Below are 22,632 nucleotides of genomic sequence, written 5' to 3'. Positions count from 1 at the left end.
TCATTAAAAAAAAAAAGTGCCTTTAGTGAGCGGTTCCTAGCACTATAGTGTGAACTATTGCATTGTTAGTTTTCTCTGTTGTTTAAGGTTTTCTCAGTGTTATTCAATGTTTTTACATTTAGTTTACTATTACTCTGTGCATTCTATGGTATAATTAACTATATTTTTGCTTAAAAACTAAAAAAATATATATTTACATACAGTTTGTACGGTTTGGAACGGATTAATTGTATTTACATACAATCCAATGGGGGAAATTGCTTCAGTTCACGACCAAATCGGTTTACGACCAGAGTTTTGGAACGAATTATGGTCGTGAACCGAGGTTCCACTGTAATCTTATTATTAAGTTTTTTGATTCCAACAGTATAAAGTTCACACTGAATTATGCTCTACATATTATAACATGGATTGGCTCCAGCAGACCCCCATGACCCTGTGTTCGGATTCAGCGGGTTGGAAAATGGATGGATGGATGGATATTATAACATTCTCAAACCATTTTATTCAATTTAGGAACATGGAGGACAGGAACATTTCCCAGTAGCACCATGCACATATTTACACTCACACTCTAAAACCAAGAATAGCCAATAAATGTAAAACTAATGTCTTTGTTAAATGAGAAAGAAGCACAGAACTTGTAGAAAACTCCCATGCCAACACTCGGAGAATATGCAGCCTTGGAACATTTAGTGACTAGGCACAGGGTTTAAACATAGAATACTGGATCTATGAGGCATCAGTACTATGCAATACACTACCAATGCTAGGCAAGTCATAGTCTATATATTAAAAATATTGAGGCAATAAAGTAGAGAAATATGTACAGTATTTTACATATTAATTTATGCTCTGTGATATGACAGAGTTAACACCAGGCTATGTTTACAAAGTATATTTTGTTTTTGTAGCAGTATTAGCAGATGTGGCCATCCATCTTATTCCCAACTGTCAGCTTTACTGAACATAGTATGATCACCTTCCACTTTCCCTGACACACTATTAATGACTATTCATGTGAGCACTTCTGCCACTATTTTCATTGCCTGCTTTCATAACATACTATCATGTCCCTATGATGATTCAGTATAAATTAGTACTGTAAAGGTCTTCTACTGTGATGTCAGCTGACAAGAGGAGTCTTTCTTCAAACATAAACCACCAGATTTACATATATTATTAACATAGGCTGGTATTTTACATATATAATAGCAAACTTCATTGCTTTCTAGTAAAAAAATGAATCCCGACCCCATATAAAAATGGAAAGAGCTACAAAAGAAGAAGTAGAAGAAGAGTTGCTTTTAAAAGAAGTGAGCAATTTTAGAATTTAATCAAACAATACACAAATACAAAGAAGAGATAACTTTGTAAGAAAAAGTTTATGAATGAGTTTATAACATTCATTATTTACCGAGCACATTAATAAATTAAAAAACATGATATAATTTGCTGGTGCAGAATTTTTACTTTAGTTCTGTTCAAAATTCAAATACCAACTCATTGTGATTTCAATGAGATACTCACTTAAATCAACTGCAGATAAATTTATAAGATGTCTAGATGAGCCACTAAACATTCTTAAATAAACTGCACCTGTAAGTAATGTCTCTTTTTAAACATATTTTGTGTCTCTGAAAACATTCCTTGAGGACTACTTTTATCTACTGTTCCTAAACCACACTGCATATGACATTAATAATTTCTACTCCATAATAAATATTAATCATTGCAGTGATATGTGCAGCGAGAATGGCTGAAAAATATTTTTTCAACTGTTTTTGCTATTTATGTGAGTCATACTGTAAATAATTAAAACTTTGTTTTGCTGTTTTAAGAATTCGGTGGAATGCTTTGGAAAGATAAGAGGATGGTAGTGGCCCCTGGCGTCTGTCTTCATGCATGCAATGGACATCACAGAGGTGAATGGTAAGATCCTATCAGTAGAATACAAGTCCTGCTCCAGGACTCAAACAATATTACATTTACTCTAACTTATACTAAGATCTAAAGCTAAATAATCATAGCTTTTAATATCTTTATGTTGTTCTTTCTGATATTATTTGCATTATTAATTTTTATCAAGCACTCAAGTAGCTATGCACCTTCAAATTGGCTTTAATGTCTGGTTTTATGTATGCAAATGTTACTCTTAAGTGTCTTTGAAATGACTTTGTGCTTGTTGGGCACAATGGTTGTCAGATAAATCTGTAAAGCACAGATAAATTAAAATGAGCTTGTATTTACACTAAATATTACAATTATGTGATTAAATCTGCCTTCACTATGCAGTTTTAAACTCTATATGTATATTGGTCATTCCATGGCAATTTATCTAGGTGGTTTGTAGATTTTGTTTTTTTATTTGAAATTTTACCCATTCGTTTATATGGTTGATGGATGGCCTAAAATAATGAATCCCCACAATGCATCCTGCTAGCTCCCTTAAAAGATGGCAGCCATCACCAAATATCTCCTGAACTAATAAACACATTTAATAATGGAAAACCTTTTTTTACTTAGCATAAACTGAAGATTTTGTTCACTTTCCATATGCTTTAAAATCAAACGTACTCTTTTTTTTGTAGCCCTTTAAAAATTGATGACGGGTATTGTTTTTCATTAACTTTAAATTATTTTTAAGCAGCAATAAAAAGATACACAAATGTGTTGTTCACACTGTAGAGACCTTGTGATATGAAAAACTACAATTTAAAATCCTGCAAATGGTTACCCCTTTATAGTCCCACACTCTTCCAAAGTTGAGAAAAATCAATTTTTGTGAAATTGTTTAAACATGTGTATTGGTTCAGGAGATATTTGACATCTTGAGAAGGCTTCTGAACAATAAAAATGGCAATAGACACCATCATTGAAGGAGTATAGTAGGGAATGGGGTAGAGGAAAAAAAAATAAAAATATAGGATTTTTTCCATTGATCACCTATACAAATGAATAAGCAAAGTTTCAGATTTTTTAAACTATGCAGCAACAATGTTTTTCAAAATAGGGTGAATCTTGATGGAATCTCTAATGACCAATTGAGTGTGAAGCAAAAGCAAAAGCAAAATCAACCACAACATTAACAAATATTACTTTTTCACATGTCACAAATGTGATGTTGTCAACAGTGTGATTTTTATTCTTATATCAATGAGGACTAAATTCTGAACTGGCATTGTTTCAGCTAAAATTACAGTTAAAACTTTTGTGACGTCTTCATTCTCAGGTGTAAATGCTTTCATATTTTTTTCTAATAAAAAAGAAAAAGAATATCAGTTTAGTTAGTTACAAGTTTAATTATTACTGGACATTTACGGGTGACTTCATATCGCATCTCAACAAAGTAAAAGTCAACTCCTTGATTTTGAAAGTCAGAAGAATCAAAAAATATTACCTGCTCTTGAAGGACAACAGATGGGAGAATTAGTGTAAGAATTAAGAAAGATTGTTCCATGCTCTCTCATGTAATTTATAAAGGGAAGCTGCAAAGTAATATTTCCAGGGTAAAAGGTCAGCCTGCCATCCTGTAACAAAAAAGAAGTTGGATGTTTATATTGAAATGCCATTTTCAGTCAAAAAGAGCATACAAACCGCATACAGTCAGTAACCAGGTGTTTACTGGGATTCTGTTTTCATATTCTGAAAGTACAGTACTGAATATTCTAGAATTCTAATCAATATAGTGTGCAATATACTTTTATCACTAAAAACTGCCTTTGATAAAACGCACATTATGAGTGCCAGAATAAAATGTTGCCAATATCAAAACAAAAATCAAAGCACAAGAGATACTTTGTGTGAGACAAAAACGGGTAAACATCGCGAAAGATTTAACATACACTGAGGTAGAGCATATACTTCCTGTAGGAAAGTAATAATGCAAGGCACTTACGAAAGAATCGGCCATAAAAAGTACTAAGTTGGGTCTGCCACCTTCGGTGACTGCGAGTAGAAAAACGGAGTAGAAGGCAATCCAGTAAACTACGAATTTGACGATGTGCTTCACCATCCTCTTTCACTGTGGAGTGCCGACTTACGGTAGTCTGGAGTCAGATAACGCTGGCTGCTACACAAGTTTGTAAGAACGAGCACGGAAGGAGTCTGAGTGACAAGTTCGGGATGTCAGCTGATAAAGCGCCACTGAGATGTCTTCTGCTTCGTACGTGCACTCTACTTTTCCTTCAGCAAATCAAATGTGAAACTTAAGTGCAAACGTTTAGTTAAATTTACTTAACATTGCTTATGTGGCAGATAAAAATATAAAAATGTACGTTTGCAATTTCAAGATCATATCAATTAGAATTATTAAATAGCAGTTTTATATTTCTTGATTAATTTACAAAAACATGTTACAAATGAATTCACTAGAACAAGTTAGACAGCATGCAGAATGCATGTCCCTTAAACAAAAAATACACACAAGTTCTTTTTAACTACTCGTAATTCGGCATATAGTGCTTCAAAAAAATACACGTTCACTTTAAGAAAAAAATGCCCCCTCTCTGACTAGCTTCAGAATTTTGCGTCATGTGACGAATGTGTTTGACTGCGCCTGTCTACTGCAATGATTCATGGGAGTGAGTTGTGGCAGGTTTGATTATCATCACTAGAAGGTAAGCTAAGCAACTGTTGCAAGGTTTTTTTTGTCAAGAAAGTCATCTTATGTGGATTTTAATGTGCCACTTTAGGTCTTTTTGCTGAAAAGTGAGTTGTGGAAAATTGTGAAAGAATATCTAGTTGTGAAAAGTATTTCATTCTAGTTTATCTTTGACAATCTCTGGGTAATTTGGAAGAGTGCAGACTGTGCTTTTGTTTCAGAATTCTGAGTAATATCATATATAAGCAAATGTGAGATTCTCTGTTCCTGTAACCTTTCTTTAGTGACTCACTGATTTAGAGGCAATACCATGTTGTTGATGCACATAACAGAATAAGAGCTTACACGATATCGCTGTGATTAGTTGGCTGTGTTTGCACACAACGCTAGGAGGCAGGGTTGAAAGATATTCCACCCATTACTGTAGTGTGTTATAGTTTTTTTTTCCGGGGTGTTCCACTTGTACGATTACTAAAGACAGAGAGGTTAAGTTCAACGACATCTTAAACATATACTGTATAGTTTTACTTTAATCGTTGATTAATATTTACAATGCAGCTAAAACATTATTTCAACCTGTTATTTTAGGTTCTCACATTTAACATCATTTAATAATATTTCCTATTCATGTTCTCTCTTCCTTGCATCATATATTTTTGCCGTGTATCTTCATGTTTAAGAAGCTATGAATAGATGGGGGTGTTGCCTAACGTAAATGTATTACTTGTTCCGCACGTAATTTTATGAATATATACAAAGTCCAGCGGTAAGAGTTTTGTATCCTAACGATCAAGTTACGGAACACTAGAAAGCTGTAGGTAAATTTGGTAAGTCTTTGCAGCTCTAGGAAATGTGAAAAATTGCTACAAAATAAATGGCATGTAAAATTTACAGTCGTGTGAAAAAGTAAATACATCCCATGAAAATTGTTCACTTTAACATGTTTGAACAGACCATACAGATAAAGGCAATATACACAAATTTAAAATAAATAAAACATGACGAAAATCTGACTTTTCAATCATTTATTAAACAAAAATTACAATTGATGCAATGGTCTACTTGTAAAAAATAAGTAAGTACATCCTTGACCCAAGAAGTTGGCATAGCCTTTCCTGAAGAGGAAATTACTTATTGTAGTATCAGTCTCAGAAATGAACTTGGTGAAATTTTTGATCACTCCACAAGTCAAGTCAAGTTGGGGAGCATGCACGGGTACAGTGAGTTGCTGCACCCACTAACGAAACAACTCGGGATCCTGGTTGGCAACCCCCCAGACAGACACGCGGTCCAGTCCCACCCTCCGGAAATGACCCTCAATCTGCTGCAGCCAGGTGTTATGTGGGCGACCCCTTGGCCTGGTCCAGCCACTTGGGTCCCCATCCCCAACAATGAGGATCTTATGAGCCGGATCACCTTCGGGGAAACGTGCCACATGGCCGTAGTGCCGTATCTGGCGCTCCTTCGCAATGCAGGTAATGTGCCTCATTCGGGACTCCATGAGCAACCGCTCATTTGATACAAAGTCAAACCAACGGTACCCAAGGATTTTCTGGAAAGACACAGTAACAAAGGAGTCCAGTCTTCGTCTCAGGTCACTGGATAGCGTCCATGTCTCGCAACCATATAGCAAGACAGGAAGCACCAGGACTCTAAAGAGATTATTCTGATTTTTTTCCAGTGTCACTCAACAAGCGTATTATGAGACTCAGATTATGGCACTCCCTGGGTGCCTTGTCTGTTGTCTCAGTGTATGCTCTGACCGTGATGAGTGATGCCTCAACAAGGGAGACATTTTATTCGCAGCTTCGCTTGGTGGTTAATGGGTGCCCATGAGGTGACACTCCTCTGGTCATGGGTGACTTCAATGCAGCCACTGGCACTGACAGGGCTGGCTATGCAGATTGTCTTGGTCCCCATGGGTCTGGTGACCGTGGTGAAAGTGGCTCCATGTTCCTTGACTTTACAAAAGTTCAGGGGCTGTGAATTGCTGGATCCTGGTTCCACCACATCGCTGGACTTGGTACTCTGATACTGGTTGTGCCATGAAGGAGATCGATCACATCCTCGTGGGCAGACGCTGGAGGCTCTTGCAAAACTGCAGGGTCTACAGAAGTGCCCATTTTGTGAATTCTGACCAAAAGACTTGTTGTTGCTACTCTTAGGATCCAGCTTAGGTCCAGTAGGCTACCACCTACTAGGAAAATTAGCCTGGACTTGGCCAGACTCCAAGACCAGGCTGTTTGTAATGAGTTTGCACACAGTTTGTGTGAGGAACTTTCAGATTTGGGTACGACTGCCGATCCTAATGTGATGTCACAGAAGGACTCCCACAACACCCTGAAGGTTGCTGAGGGTTGTGTTGGTGTTACCGGTGTTCCCAGAAGGAGGTGTTTCATCTCACAAGGCACCCTGGATATCATCGAGAGGTGTCGCAGTGCATGGCTCAATGGCAACTCTGGTCTGTACCGGGAACTGAGAAGGATGGCTGCGAAGGCTCTGAGGGCAGATAAAGAGGTGTTTGTTAGAAGAAACTGTGAGCAAGTGACACACCATCTGTGGTCTAGTGACCCACGTCCTGCTTACAGAGGAATCAAAGCATTACGCACATCTGAATCTGTTCCTCAGAGAGTTTCAGTCAGGGCAGCTGATAGAATGGTCCTTACGGATTATACTGCAGTTGTGACCCGCTGGGCTGGCTACTTTGAGCAGTTGTTCAAAGTTGATCCTCTGGCCAGGACATTGGATATCTCTAGGTCCACGGTTCTTGAGGCTGATCCTCCAATTAGCTGTGAACCACCCAATCTCACTGAGATTGTACAGGTGGTAAACCAGCTGAGGTGGGGAAAGGCTGCAGGGATCTGTGGTATCCAGGTTGAGCTTCTCCAGGCTGGTGGTAAGGCTGTCCACCTGGGATTGCAAGCAATCTTTGCTTCCATTTGGGAGACTGGCATCATCCCAACTGACGGGAAAACGGGACTTGTCGTCCCTATCTGGAAAGGGAAGGATGATCGCCTGGATTGCAGCAACTACAAGGGCATCACACTGTTCTCGGTGCCGGGTAAGGTCCTTGCTAGGGTTGTCCTCAATAGGATCCGTGATCACTTGCTTACCTACCAGTGACCGGAACAGTCTGGTTTTACACCTAATAAGTCTACCATTGACCGCATCCTGGTTGCCGCATCCCACAACTGAGGGTTCTCATGGAGCCCAAACGTGAATATCGGCAGAGTTTCTTTGCAGCCTTTGTCGATTTACGCAAAGTGTTCGACTCAGTTGATCGAGCTGCCCTGTGGGACATTCTGAGGGTTCGCGGGATCACCTTGAGGTTGTTGGATATCATAGCCGGCCTGTACACTGATACTGTGAGTGCTGTGCAGAGTGGAGGAAGGACCTCTGCATTTTTCACAGTTGATTCTGGGGTTCGTCAGGGGTGTGTTCTTGCTCCTACTCTGTTCAATGCTTGTATGGACTGGGTGTTGGGCAAGGTCGTGGGGTCCAGCGGCTGTGGGGCATCTGTTGGTGAAGAAATGTTCATGGATCTTGACATTGCTGACGATGCTGTGATCTTTGCTGGGTCAATGGAGGCTCTGATTGGGGGGCTTGAGAGACTGAGCGAGGAGTCTGAGTGTCTGGGCTTGCGAGTGTCCTGGATAAAAACCAAGATCCAGGCCTTTAATGACCTCATGGGCACAGCCATCAGCAGTGTGTCTGTTTGTGGAGAGAGTGTCGACCTCGTCAAGAGGTTTACTTTGGCAGTGACATTCATGTCTCTGGTGACTCTTCCTGTGAATTCAGTAGATGGATTGGGAGAGCATGGGGGGTCATGAGGTCGCTGGAAAGGGGTGTGTGGCACTCCCAATATCTATGCAAAAGGACTAAGGATCACTCCACCATGCAAAAAAAAAAAAAAATTCTTTCAGTTGCAAGATGTTTATGGCTTTTTTCAGCATGTACTGTGTATTAAAAATCCCCTCGAAACACTTAGGTAGGATTCAACTCGGGGCTTTGATAAGGCCTTAACACTCCATTTCGTCTTTTAGAAATTTGGTAGATTTACTAGTGTGCTTTGGATTTTTATTAGGTTGAAAGGTCCATTTTCAGTTCCACTTTCAGACAGATGGCTTCACATTCTCCTCAAGCAGACTCTTACATGATGCAAAATTCATAGTTGACATGATGACTGCAAACTGCCCAAGCCGTGAAGCAGCAAGGCATTGCCAAACCATAACATTTCCACAACAATGCTTCACAGTTGTTATGAGGTTCTTTTCCAGAAAAGCTGCCATCTTTTTGTACCAAACATGTCTACAGTTACTCTAGCGAAAAAAAAAACTCTTTTAGTCATCTGTATAGAGCACATTCCAGAAGGACTTGTGTTTGCCTGCATCTTCAATGGCAAACTGTAATCTTGTTCTAATGTGCTTTTTAGACAGGAAAGGATTTTTTCCTGGCACACCTCACTTTAAAGTAAAATTTGTACAATCTCTTTATATGACTGTAGGTACATGCACTTTGATGCCAACTTTTACAAGAATTACCTGCAAATCCTGCAATGACATTTTGGGATTCTTTGAAACTTCTTTTGGTATCAGACAGTCAGCATTATATATATATATATAATTATACTAGCGACTGGGAGCCCGATCAAATCCGGCTACAAATTAAACGTTTGTGAAATCCATAATTTCTTTGGAAAGAATTATTTGTTTTGTTAAGTCCTTGAAATGATTTTGTTGTCATGGCACTGATTTGTGGTTAAAATAGACCTTCTCGGCCGCCGCAAGGCACGGGTTGCTCAATTTCTTGCAACCCATGCTGCATTTGCGGCTGCTCGAGTTTCTGCAGTCACTTTGGCATGGCTGACACAATGTCTGTCAGCGTTTTTAGCATTCTGTAGCGCATGTTCTTCATCTGTCGTTTGTGTCCGATTTGCGATTTCTTTCAGCGTTAATAGCATTTATAGCGTCGCTGCTCATCCGTTTGTTGTGCTTTCGTTGTGTATGCGTGTGTCGCATTAGCAAGTCGTTCTCGTCGTCATGTGACTTCGTTTCCTGCGCATCCTTCCTGCGGCCGCTGCTCCTGTGGCTGTTCGAGGTATTGCTGCGAACACCATACATATGGATAGTATCAAATTATATATAAGGATATATATATATATATACTGTATATACACTGTAGGTAGAAGGCTGAAATTTGGCAGGCTCATTCCTTACAGCTTCCTTACAAAAGTTGGGCAGGTTTCATTTCGAAATTCTACGCATAATGGTCATAACTAGAAGCTATTTTTCACCATTTACTGTAATGGAGTTGAGCTCGAAAGCCATGGGGGGCGGAGTTTTGTGTGACATCATCCGCCTCCCACGTAATCCATGATGCGTAGAAAACCAGTAAGAGCTCCAAAAAGCGCTGAAGAAAACATGCATTATATAATTAAGAAGGTCAGCGAAACAATTAGAAGCGAGCGACTGATATATAAAACCATATTCAGCAGCTCACGTGAACTGACGCAGTGCGCAAACAAAAGCAACAGTTCCAAAGAGTGCTGAACAAAAACCGAATTACACTGCTACGCTCAAATAGACAAACCACACACCGTGGCGCAATAGTAGAGGCTTTGCCTCTAGCGCTGGCGTCCAGGATCAATTCCCGAGAGGGGATGCACTGAGTATGTCTGCAGCGCTTCCCAATTCATTTTAGCCTCACATCCCCTTGGTTTGAGGCGTATGAAAAAATATGTGGTTAGCAGAAAGACAGATCACCAATTGAAGCTTTATGAATAATGGATACTTTATTAGCGATCAATGATTGTTTTGGTAAAGCCATACTCAGTGTATTCATTAGATGAGCGGTAAAAAGTAAGAGCGAGGGAGGGTAACTTATTGAGGCACGCAGGCAAAACCACAATAGCAGCGGGCTCGATGTACTGTAGTCTTGGCGTCAACTCGATCTGAATTGCGATCACATTTGAAAAATATATCTTTTCAAGTTCTATTTAGTCCATATGTGTCAAACTCAAGGCCCAGGGCCACATCCGGCCCGGCGTGTAATTATATCCGGCCTGCGAGATCATTTTATATACTGTATTATTGTTATTAATGGCCCGGGGATATGAAGCGCTGGTAACACAATAAACTACAGATCCCATAATGCAGCGCTTCAGCTGCCTTGCGAACACTTACTGCGTTAATCAAGTCTAGCTTATGATGCTGCAAGTTATTGCGAAGCTAGCCCACACGATGACGAAGAGAAAAGGTGATTCTGAACATAGAGCCTTTAAAACCGATGGGAGGCTGAGTATATGTTTACTGACATTGCGGTAAACCCGTGTGTCTCATTTGTGGAGCTAATGTGGCTGTAATTACAGAATTTAATCTAAGACGGCACTATGAGACAAAACATCAAGATAACCTGAAAGACCTGAATGCAATGCACAAGATACAGAAAGCAGAAGAGTTAAAGAAGAATCTGACACTTCAGCAGACGTTTTTACCCGTGCAAAATCACAAAGTGATTTCAAGTGAAGCTACTTTTATGGGAGACACAAATGCACCAGTGCAACTTGCCCCACTTTCCTGTTGCCAAGTAATGTTGAACCAAGTCAGCACTATGGTGTTCCCAAATACGCATTTTGCGGATAAACTGAGCGCACTGATTTCGCACGGCGCTTTGGTGACTTTGAAGAACAAAAAGAATTTTGAGTTGTTTCGCAACCCATTTGCCATCGATGTTGAAACTGCACCTGTGCAGATTCAGATGGAGGTGAAGGCAAAGGACGATACTGCACAGCCCGCACAGTTTATTCACTCCATTCCCGCACAAATGCTCTAGCTCCGTCTACATGCGGCTCGAACCTTGTGCATGTTTGGTAGCACATATCTGTGTGAGAAGCTCTTCTCAGTCATGAAGACTAACAAAACAGCACACAGGAGTCGCCTCACTGATGAGCACCTGCAGTCCATCCTGAGAATCTCCACAACACAGAACCTCACACCAAACATAAACGAACTTGTTGCCAAAAAAAGATGCCAGGTGTCCAGCTCTGATAAAATGACATAAGAGCAAAGACAACTGAATGATTTGATTTGTTATTGCTGAAAAGAACAAATTTTATTTATATTTCCAGGTTTTGTTATGCACCATGTTCATATTTGAATTTGTATAATTTTGACAGGATATATTTTTATGGAGAGCAAAATCTTTTGGGATATTTAAAATTTAAGTTTATTTTTATATAAAATTACATAAGAGTAAAGAAATTTGAATGTTCTTTTAACGTTTACTTTATTTCTAACTTGTATAATTTAGACAGGATATATTTTTATGGAGAGCAAAATATTATAAGTTATTTAAGGTTTGAGTTGCTTTATTCTGTCGACTAAATAAAAATTCCTTCTTTTTAAAATTTAAATAGATCTTGAACAGATACGATAGTTCATAATATCCAGGCAGACTTGCACGTAAGAGCGGGAGTCATCCGTTTTAACAAACAGCGTATTGCACTGATACAAAATAGCCTGCCCATTTAATTATTTAGGAATGGATAAATAAATTAAGATTTTGTACAAATAATGTTTTTCATTTTTCTTCCTTCATGGATTTGATGGAGTTTTTAAGCACATAGAAGCACCATAGAAAGCACAGCGTAATAGTAAACTAAATGTAAAAACATTGACTAACACTAAGAAAACCTTGAACAACAGAGAAACTAACACTGCAAGAATTTACGCTATAGCCTTATGACCAGCTTCGCTAAAACTCTTTTTTAATGAGTTTTAAGCACAGGGGAAAAAAATGAACATTTGAAAAATCTGTAATTTAATAAACAACCAAGAAAAGTAACATTGCAACAATGCACACATGTGCCTGTGTGTGTCTCTCATGAGCCTGCGTGTGTGTGTCTCTCGCGTGTGTGTCTCTCTTAAGCGCCCGCCTGTGTGTGTGTGTGTGTGTGTGTGTGTGTGCCAGCGCCTGTGTGTGTGCATGACTTGCGTGCGAGCCTGTGTGTGTGTGTGTGTGTGACTGTAGCGCCAGTGTGTGTATCTCTCTGCACAGGGAATGCACAGGAAGAGACTGAACACGTGCTGTGTGGCCCCGTGCATGCGCACTTCACCAGAAGACGCACACAAGGGTTTTATTAAAGAGGATGATATATATATATATATGACAGCAACACTCATCTCTCACAACAGTGACAAAACAATTACATTGAAAATCATGTTACGTTATTTTCAAAATGTTTCTTTTTCATTACTTCTTTAACACACTACTTCTTCGCTGTGAAGCCTTGAATTATTTTACTAGTGTATATATATTATATATATATATATATATATATATATATATATATATGTATATATATATATATATATATATATATATATATATATATATATATATATATATATATATATGTGTATATATATATATATATATATATATATATATATATATGTATATATATATATATGTATATATATATATATATATATATATATATATATATATATATATATATATATATATATATATATATATATATATATATATATATATATATATATATATATATATATATATATATATATGTAAACCTATACTGTATATGTATTTACTGTATGTATGTATGTATGTACTGTATGTATGTATATGTATGTTGTATATATGTATGTATATATATATATGTATGTGTGTGTGTGTATATGTAGATAGATGTGTGTGTGTGTATATATATATATATGTATGTATAAAAAAACAATCTGCTCCTGCTACTGCTTCAATGAGGCTATGATTCTTTTTATTTAAAAAGTAGGAAAGGAATATAAGGTCTACGGCCACAGTGTCCTTTTAACCAGGGTGAAAAATGAGTTGTAAGTGGATGTAATAAGGCAATAGTCTGGATGGAATCTGCTTTAGGGATTTGGATTGAAGTCTGCCAGAAGAAGAACAATGGCGGTGATATACAGTTACCTGAAGGGGATCCTTTAGAAGAGCTGTAACGCTCTCCTTTGTTGTGCAGTAAAACTAAACTCATCATTATTGGAAAAGTCGTCGTGTCATTGTTGGTTAGTAACTATAAATAATTTTCTACTTACAGTACTTAGTACATGTATGTACGTTTAGTGTCACTGTACACACATTTACTGTATACAATTTTTCTTGCATTGTACGTATTTATTGCTGGTGGCCTGTCTATTGTAATGTCTGTAACATATGTAATATTGGAGACACTTGATCTTTAAAATAATATTTAGGTTTTACTGTAAATAAACAGTGTGTTTACATACATAATTTCAATTAATCTTACCTAATATCAAAGAGAATACAAAGGGTTTATGCTTTATAACTGTGCGGGGAATATTTATAAACAGTGTGGGAGAGTTTATAAGGGCTTAAAATATATTAAAATAACCATACAAACATATGTTTTCTACTTCGCGGATTTTCACCTATCGCGGGGGGGTCTGGAACGCAACCCCCACGATCGAGGAGGGATTGCTGTATATATGTATGTATATATATATGTATGTATATATATATGTATGTATGTGTGTATATATATATATATATATACATATATGTGTGTGTGTGTGTGTTATATATATATATATATATATATATATATATATATGTATTATATATATGTATTATATATTTGTGTGTGTATATATCCTTCTATATAAGCGGTCGGATAGTCCTTCCGTCCGTGAGTGCTACATGGCGGAGTTTCACACACGCCCCGTCCATTTTGCAATGCACGATGGGATTTGTACTTTCGTTTTATACAAACTCATTAATTTGATAATAATGTATTAGATCCACCATTATGCTTTCTTTTGGGCTTTACAGATTATCATTTCAATTACCAAGGGCACAGACTGGATAATAGAAATTGTCTAAAGTTTTAATTTCATATGATTATTTTCTATTACAACTTTAATATATACTTTGAATTTGTGTTTAGGAGCCATGTCCAGTAAAGAAGTAAAGTCTTCACTGAAAAGTGCTAGGGAGGCTATCAAAAATAAGGAGTTCAAAGATGCACTGAAGCACTGTAAGGTAAATATTTATCTTTTTATTTTTAAGCTATTTTAATTTCTGAGGAAGAGAGTAAAGAAATGATGACACAAATAGAGCTAGCAACATACTGGTGCAGTATGTACTGGAACTTTCTGATATAATTAATGCAATATATTACTATATTACCAATGTGGAAGCATCTCAGAGTGTTTTCTTCCATACTAAAATGTTTCTTACTTAATCATTAACTGTTCTAGAAATAGCTTGAAAATTCCATTGTATTTTCGGCCTGGTATGAATTAATGGAGTTGCTTTTGTTTACTCATTTTATATCGAGTCTCTCTCTGTCTTCTACCTTTTGCTGCCTTGATACAATGGGTCTTTCCTATGTCCTAAAATGGGACGTGACAGGGTATTGAAAATGGTTGAAGTAATATGTTTTCTTTATTTATTCCTTCATTTTCTTTGCTTGAAATATTTCAAATGCACTCATTAGAGAATTCGTTTTTCTCACATATACTATGTACTGTATTCTGACATAAAACTAATGTCATGTTAATCTGGAGTTGACAGTTCCACAAAGTCTTTACTATGATAGTAAGAATAAAATGAAATGATTCAATGTGGCACATTCAGGAGAAGTTAGCATTTAAAAAATATTCCTTTTTCAGTATAGCACATAGAGCAGAATCTGTGGACATGATAAGAATGCTTTTGCTGTTTGCATACAGGGCTAACCATACAATAAATAAATAAGTACCAATGTTCAAATATATTTTCCTAAATTTTAAAGTTATTACAGAGAATTGTAGACAAAAATATATTAATATAGAAATCAAAGATGAGTGCATTCAGCTAAACACCTAAGATTACCAAAGTTTGTTTTTTTCTTTTTCTCGTATACCAAGTGAAAAAAAACATGCATTTTGTAAGTTTAAGAAACAAAAAAACATGAGAAAGAGAATTCCTGTTTAATTCCCAAGACAAAATGGATAGTTTCATTTTTTATAAAGTATAATTTGAAGGCTTGCTCTTCATAGAGAGTTATGGTGGTTCAACAAATGATATTTGATGTCTAGTCTTTGATAGTCACTTGTAGGAAGCCACAGGGAGGGCATAGTTAGGGGCTGGTGGAATTCTCATCATAACTCATTTTCTGATGCTCTCTCAATCATTCCAAGAAGACAGGTGGAATCTTTTTTGGCGACTGTGTCTTTTCTTCCGATCTGCCCCCTGTAGACTCAGCATAGACTCTGCAAAATGCTCTCTAGATTAGACTTCTAAACCTGGCATGGAGACCATCGTAAGTAATGGATAGAAGGGATGGGTAAATATACCATTCGAAACAGGTGGTACATGGTCTCATTTTCAGCCATCGGGCTGTCATGGATGGACGGTATGGGTGGAGGTTATCTTGACAGGGATGGTTTGTGATCCCTTTCTCAGTTGACAAGTCAAAATAAGATAGGGACAGTGGGAGCATGCCTCTGAGGGTTATGTTGTCCCCCAGTACACTGGGTGGCAGCATTCCTCTTGGTGTACTTTGTATATGTACATGGGAAGCACTACTTGTGACTTTACGCTGTAGGAAGTAAATGAATCAAGGTAAATAACATTCGATCTGGCTTTTATATACAAAGTACAGTGACAGCAATAGTGTGACATGCATTCTTTCTCTGATGTAGAACCCTCGTCATCATCTGAGTTCACCTCTGCTATAGAGTGTCTTTATGTGAAAACAGCAGTGTCAGATCGGGGGGAGTGTGAACGTAACTGGGAGAATAAAACTGAATAAAAAAAACAACGCTAACCTTTACAAGTACCATACATTTACATCGGCTGTTACAGACTCAAATCAGATGTAAGTTTTTATTTTAAAATAGTAAGAATAAGAGCAGTTCACTTCTCAAAACGGAGTAGTGTGGAATCGAACTCGTGACCTCTTGATTACTGACCTCTTGATTACTGTCCTCTTGCTGCCACCAGTCAGAAGCTCTTACCGTTACTCCACCAAAGCAGTCTGGTTAAAGACGTGTCAATGCCGCACCCTAACGCGCGTTCTTTTTCTGCAGTTATATACTTGAATAAAAGCGTACTTGTTTTGTAATACTTGTACCTTTTGTGGAAGTGTTTATTTGATATTTGGAATTCAGGCTTCACACATTATATGCTTCATGTCTACATTTTGTCAATTATTACTAAAACATGAAAAATGTTTCTGTTTTAACGATGTGTTTACATAGATTGTTGTAGACACGGAACACACATGAAATGCATGTGTTCCAAATAACGATATAGTATTTATAAAAGGTGTCATTTTGCTTGACTTCTCACTCTATACAACTCTAAGCAACTCACACGCAGGTAAACAGACCTGAGCTGAGAAAACTTTTTGCGGCGGTGGGGGGATGTGATACCAAGCTGCTTTCTGCTTATCAACACATTTTAAAGACAAAGGACGCTGACAGAGAGGTGCGAAGGGATTTAAGGTGGGCTGGATTTACGAGTTTTTTCGTAGGCTTTGGTAATTCTAGTGTTAAGAGGAATCAGGACCTCCAAATCTGAGGTCATGTACATTGCTCTCGCCAGTTAGGGGGCCAAAAACTACCCTTAGTGGAGGACCTTAGGTATTTTGGGATTGTGGTTGTAAGTGATGGAAGAAGCAAATATGAGATCGACAAGCAGATTGGAGTGGTGGCATCTTTTTCGTGGGCACTGTGGCAGTGAAGCAGGAGCTGAGTCTGAAAACAAAACACTAGATATACTGGTCAATCTACATCTCTGTCTTCCCCTGTGGTCATGATCTGGGTGTAATTACCAAAAAATTAGATCACAAGTGCAACTGGCATAAATTAGGTTTCTTTGCAGCGCTGTTGGGCTGACACTGTGTGATCTTGACAATTCTTAGAGTGTCAGACTAGAGTTGCTGCTTTTCCGGATGGAGAGGAGACAATTGAGGTTGTTTTTGGCATGTTGTAAGGATGACTTTGGGTGGCTCAGCCTAGAGCTGAAATGAGATAAACTAACTAAACAGTAGTGATATAATGAATGGTGGTCATTCACTTTCACTGGGACTTGCTGGTCCCTGAAATAAAAGATATCTTGTTGCCACCTGCAGTATTAACACCCATTTTATACTGTTAAAAGTCAGTTATCTGTTGTTTTAACTCATTAAAACTATTCTTTATATACATAATTGAAGAAATAGCAGTAAGCTGTGACTGGTAAATGTGCCAAAGTACAGTCCACCTACGAGTGAAAGTGTATATTCCATTTTCAAATATATTTCATACCTTGTAAGGTGAAAACAGTAGTAGGCCACTGTAATTAATGTCAGGGTGTAACAATGGAATATTTGTTGGATTCCCTTAAATATGAGTTGAAACACACAAGAAAGTAAATGAGAACCCAAAATACTTTTAATGCCTGTGTAGTACAATTGTATAATCAGTAGTTTTATAAGCTGAAAAATTAAATATAACAGCATAAATGTAGTTTTTGTGAAACTTGGAATAAATTCGACTTTTGGTATCAACATTGATTTACAGTAGGCTGCTTCTGAGCTAAGTGAATGAGACTTGAGTGAATGTCTAAGCAAGTGAATTGTCCTTCATAGAAGAAAAACATTTTCCAACATAGTGGGCATAGAAGAGTTGCTTTCCATGGCACTAGTTGTGCTGCTTACCTGTATGTGTCTAAATTGCATTTTGTAAAGTCTGAATGCTGCATACATGCATAAAAGGTAAATTTTTACCTATAACCACAGTTTTGTAATAAATCCTGTGACCGACAGCATTACTGTTGTAGTAAAAAATTAAGAACCTAGTGAAACTAAGTTTGTAAATAACTTATTTGACAGCCTATAATCAATCTTTTCAGTAAGGAAGTGTGCATTCCACACTACAATTAATAACAAGGTGCTTAATGAAGTGGATGGGTGTAGAGTGCAATCAAGTTCACACTGTTACAGGGCAGAGAGACACAAGAGAACAGAGCAGCAAATCGATGATATAGAGACCTTACATAAATGTATTTATTTATTTTCTCTATTGAGTTAGTTTTGTGAATGTTGTTTGGTACAAGGTGTGCTGTGGTTGCTATTGGCTGCTTATAATCAGTCCTGCGAATGAATATAGAGCTAAACACTTTTTTTAATTTAAAATAAGTGTCATTTTAACATTTGCAGTGTTTTTATTTAATGACATGACGACTGTCACCAGTTCTAAAGATGGTTACTACCAACTGCCATAACATGACAAGAGAAATCGCTGTGGCTGCTGAATCAGTCTTATTCTATGCTGTGAACTTGCTATCAGTGTCCTTCATATGCCAAAACATTTAAAAGTGCATAAAGCTCAAGGCAATTTGAATTTCACAAGGCTCTGAATTTTTCAATGCACGATCCTTTTTCGGAGTTGCTGCCAAAGTATGCATTCCCAATGTAGGCGAAGGTCTATCTTATGTACATTTTTTGTAAATGATGTGAGAACTATGGAGATCATTTTCATTTAAAAAGGTCCGTTTTTGAATGAAAATGTGCTAGTGTGGATGAAGCCTAAGAACTACAGTTATTTCCATTTTTTTTTGCTAATAATCAAGGACAATTGTCTAGATTTGTTTTAACATGATTTGTAGAATTTATAAAATTTATCAGTTCAGTTACACCTACTTAAATGATAGTTATTTGTGAATGAAGGTAAAACTACCAAGAGCTCTCCAAACTAAGGAAATAGTATATGTCAGAGAAACTTGATTATCAAAGGAAATATTTACTAAACAAGACTTTTACTACCTTAAGATTTTTGTATGAAGCAAATTACTAACGATTAGTAATATAGTGAAGGACCCACGTTCAATATTAAATTTAGTTATGGCCTTTATGTTTTGGCCATTGTCGTTAATTATAAATTATGTTTATACTGTAGTTAATTATTATTTAACACTCTTAAACCTTCTTAATCCAATTTAAGGCCACAGTGGGCCAGAGCTCTGCTGCCTCCTGGGCTCATCACCTTGAATTTGAATTCTATGCATTATCATTGTCTGTGTGGGGTGTGTATGTTCTTTTTTTATTTCTCTGGGTTTCTTCCATATATTCTGTTTCTGCTCCCACATTAGCAAAATACTGCTTCTTAGGTCAATTGTTGATTCCATGAGCAACAGTGAGCCCCATGCTGTTCTGGCTCAGTCCAGGATTGGTTACTACTTTGAGAGTATAGCCCGGTTTCCTAAACTACTAATTACTAAATGGTATGAATGTATTTGAATTGTTAAATATTTAATGAGCTTTATTTAACATTAAAGGCATAATGAACTACACGAAAGTACATCTGACCATCAAATAAGGAGTTCTTAAATGTAAATGTGGTTAATGCTACAAAAGATCTGATTACCCCCTAAATGGAAAAAATAATTTCTCAAATATTTATGATGTTCATCTGCATTCTCCTTTCATTATGGTGAACTTTATTTTTGTTGTGTTATAAAATTGTAGTAATAGACTGCAAAACACTTTTTCAATGCCCAACAGTTTCTTGGTATTCAATTCAACAGCTACTGAGCCCAATGAACAAACATGAACTCATGAGATCCATTGGTGATTTTTAAAATTTTTTTTTGTCATCTGGCTGAAAAACCTTTTTGTGTCTGTTTGGTAACTAAATCAAAGTAACATTTATGTTAATCATTTTGTATGGCTTTACAGTATCCTGTACTATCCTGGACTGCAGCATTGCAGAATGAGAACTTTTCCAGAGTGGACACCAGGGTATCTAATGAAAATTGGCCTTTTAACTTAATTCTTTGGCTGCAGGCTTTGTTGATAGGTTATTCTTCTTGGTTAAACTAAACAAACACAGAAAGAAAGGTATCTTTGAGAGCTAAGACCTAAACAAAAAAAATTACTATATTTCTGTATGTTTTTTCTTTTACAATTGTGTAGGCAGCTTTGAAGATAGAAAAGAATAACTACAATGCTTGGGTGTTTATTGGATTAGCAGCAGCTGAACTTGAGCAACCGGAACAAGCACAGACGGCTTACAAAAAGGCTACAGAGTTGGAACCAAATCAATTGCTTGCATGGCAGGTAGGTAAAACAGTAACATCTGTGATTCACCTTTGAATAAGACTTTATTTTTTTTATTTTCATCTACCTGAAAACCAGGGGTGGAGAAATTGTAAATGAATATGGAAGTCTGCTTGGCTACCAGTTTTGCAAACCTGGTAGTCAAGGTACACTTTCTAGTAGCCCAGGTTTATATAAGGGGTGGAGGGTTACCTACAACTTTTTATAGCAACACTTATTATAGGGCTTTTAAAGGCGGTGATTAGCATGAGCTCAAGCACGTGCAGAAGAAACTCCGAGTCCAGCTCAGGGCGGCAAAGGAGCAGTACAGGAGAAAGCTGGAGCAGAAGTTGCAGAATAACAGCATGAAGGAAGTGTGGGATGGGATGAAGAACATCACTGGCTGCAGCTCGAAGCGGGGTGCCACAATCAAGAGAGACATCGAGAGAGCAAACCAAATGAACAACTTCTTTAACAAGTTTGATCACCCTAACCCACAGTACATCTTCAACCTGAGCCTGGAACAGGGAAGAGTCCCGAGGCTTTGGAAAACATCTTGCATCACCCCAGTCCCAAAAGTATCACATCCTAGTGAGCTGAATGACTTCCGGCCTGTCGCTCTGACGTCACATGTGATGAAGACCATGGAGCGGCTGCTACTTCACCACCTGAGGCCACAGGTCCGCCACGCCCTCGACCTTCTGCAGTTTGCATACCAGGAGAAGGTGGGAGCGGAGGATGCCATCATCTAAATGCTACACTGATTCCCTCTCCCACTTGGACAGAGGCAGTGGTGCAGTAAGAATTATGTTTCTGGACTTCTCTAGCACCTTCAACACCATCTAACCTCTGCTCCTTTGGGACAAGCTGACAGAGATGGGAGTAGATTCATACCTGGTGGCATGGATCATGGGCTATCTTACAGACAGACCTCAGGATGTGCGTCTTGGCAACTGCAGGTCTGACATTGTGGTCAGCAACACAGGAGCGCCGCAGGGGACTGTACTTTCTCCGGTCCTGTTCAGCCTATATACATCAGAATTCCAATACAACTACGTGGTGGTGTGCTGGGGAGACAGCATAAAGAAGAAGGACACCTCACACCTTGACAAACTGGTAATTAAGGCAAGCTCTATCGTAGGCATGGAGCTGGCCAGTTTGACATTCGTGGCATAGTGACAGGTGCTGAGCAGGCTCCTGTCAATCATGGAGAATTCACTGCGTCCATTAAACAGTATCACCTCCAGACAGAGGAGCAGCTTCAGTGACAGACTGCTATCACTGACCTGCTCCACTGACAGACTGAAGAGATCGTTCCTCCCCCACACTATGTGACTCTTCAATTCCACCCAGGGCGGGTAAACATTAACATTATACAAAGTTATTGTCTATTTTACCTGCATTTTTATTACTTTTTAATTTAATATTGTTTTTTATCAGTATGCTGCTGCTGGAGTATGTGAATTTCCCCTTGGGATTAATAGAGTATCTATCTATCTATTGTAAAGTTTTTTTCTGAACACGAGTGCATAGTACTCTTCTATCATAATATAAACAAGAGAAGAGAATATTTTTGCAAGTAGATGCTTTTTAAAGATGTATGCTGATAAGTAATCTTTTTCCAATGTATACAATAGTATTTTATCCAAAATTAATTGAATACTGCATTATCATTTTGAATTCAGATCTAATTTAGACCCTACCAATTAGTTTCTCTGTCAAAAACACCCATTTCACTGTCAGGGCTATTATGAAGTGCACTATGTGATTTACAGTATAATAATACACCTTTAGTTGACCATAGCGAGTGATCTATTTATTTATTTAACTTAATTATCTGGCTGCAGGCTTTGTTGATAGGTTATTTCTCTTGGTTAAACTGAACAGACACAGAAAGAAAGATACCTATTTATACAGCTGCATTAATGTTTTTCATATTTGGACC

General features: G+C 37.7%; 2 protein-coding genes across 4 annotated transcripts in view; one reads left to right on the top strand and one right to left on the bottom strand.

Moving 5' to 3' along the window:
- Positions 1 to 4,038, bottom strand: part of arsk (arylsulfatase family, member K) — an 88,640-nt gene extending 84,602 nt beyond the window's left edge. For both annotated transcript variants that reach the window (XR_005634403.1, XM_039759364.1), the window contains exons 1-2: positions 3,899 to 4,038; positions 3,401 to 3,530 (exon numbers count right to left, since the gene is read on the bottom strand). Coding sequence is in view for 1 of the 2 variants with exons in the window: in XM_039759364.1 (XP_039615298.1) it covers positions 3,401 to 3,530; positions 3,899 to 4,015 (247 nt within the window). In the remaining variant the exon portion in view is untranslated. The remainder of the gene's footprint in view (positions 1 to 3,400; positions 3,531 to 3,898) is intronic.
- Positions 4,039 to 4,083: 45 nt separating this feature from the next.
- The window catches only part of ttc37 (tetratricopeptide repeat domain 37), a 197,322-nt gene continuing 178,773 nt past the window's right edge, over positions 4,084 to 22,632 (top strand). Inside the window, exons 1-3 of one of the 2 annotated variants that reach the window (XM_039759363.1) lie at positions 4,084 to 4,165; positions 14,568 to 14,662; positions 20,565 to 20,708. In XM_039759363.1, the coding sequence (XP_039615297.1) occupies positions 4,126 to 4,165; positions 14,568 to 14,662; positions 20,565 to 20,708 (279 nt within the window). In that variant the 5' untranslated portion in view covers positions 4,084 to 4,125. Of the gene's footprint in view, positions 4,166 to 4,568; positions 4,620 to 14,567; positions 14,663 to 20,564; positions 20,709 to 22,632 lie in introns of those variants that run through there. The other variant, XM_039759362.1, reaches the window with a different exon arrangement.

The sequence above is a fragment of the Polypterus senegalus genome, chromosome 7 (genome assembly GCF_016835505.1).
Source record: "Polypterus senegalus isolate Bchr_013 chromosome 7, ASM1683550v1, whole genome shotgun sequence".
In the NCBI taxonomy this organism is placed as follows: Eukaryota; Metazoa; Chordata; class Cladistia; order Polypteriformes; family Polypteridae; genus Polypterus; species Polypterus senegalus.
The sequence above is the reverse complement of the archived record's forward strand: the minus strand, read 5'-3'. Positions and strand labels throughout refer to the sequence as shown.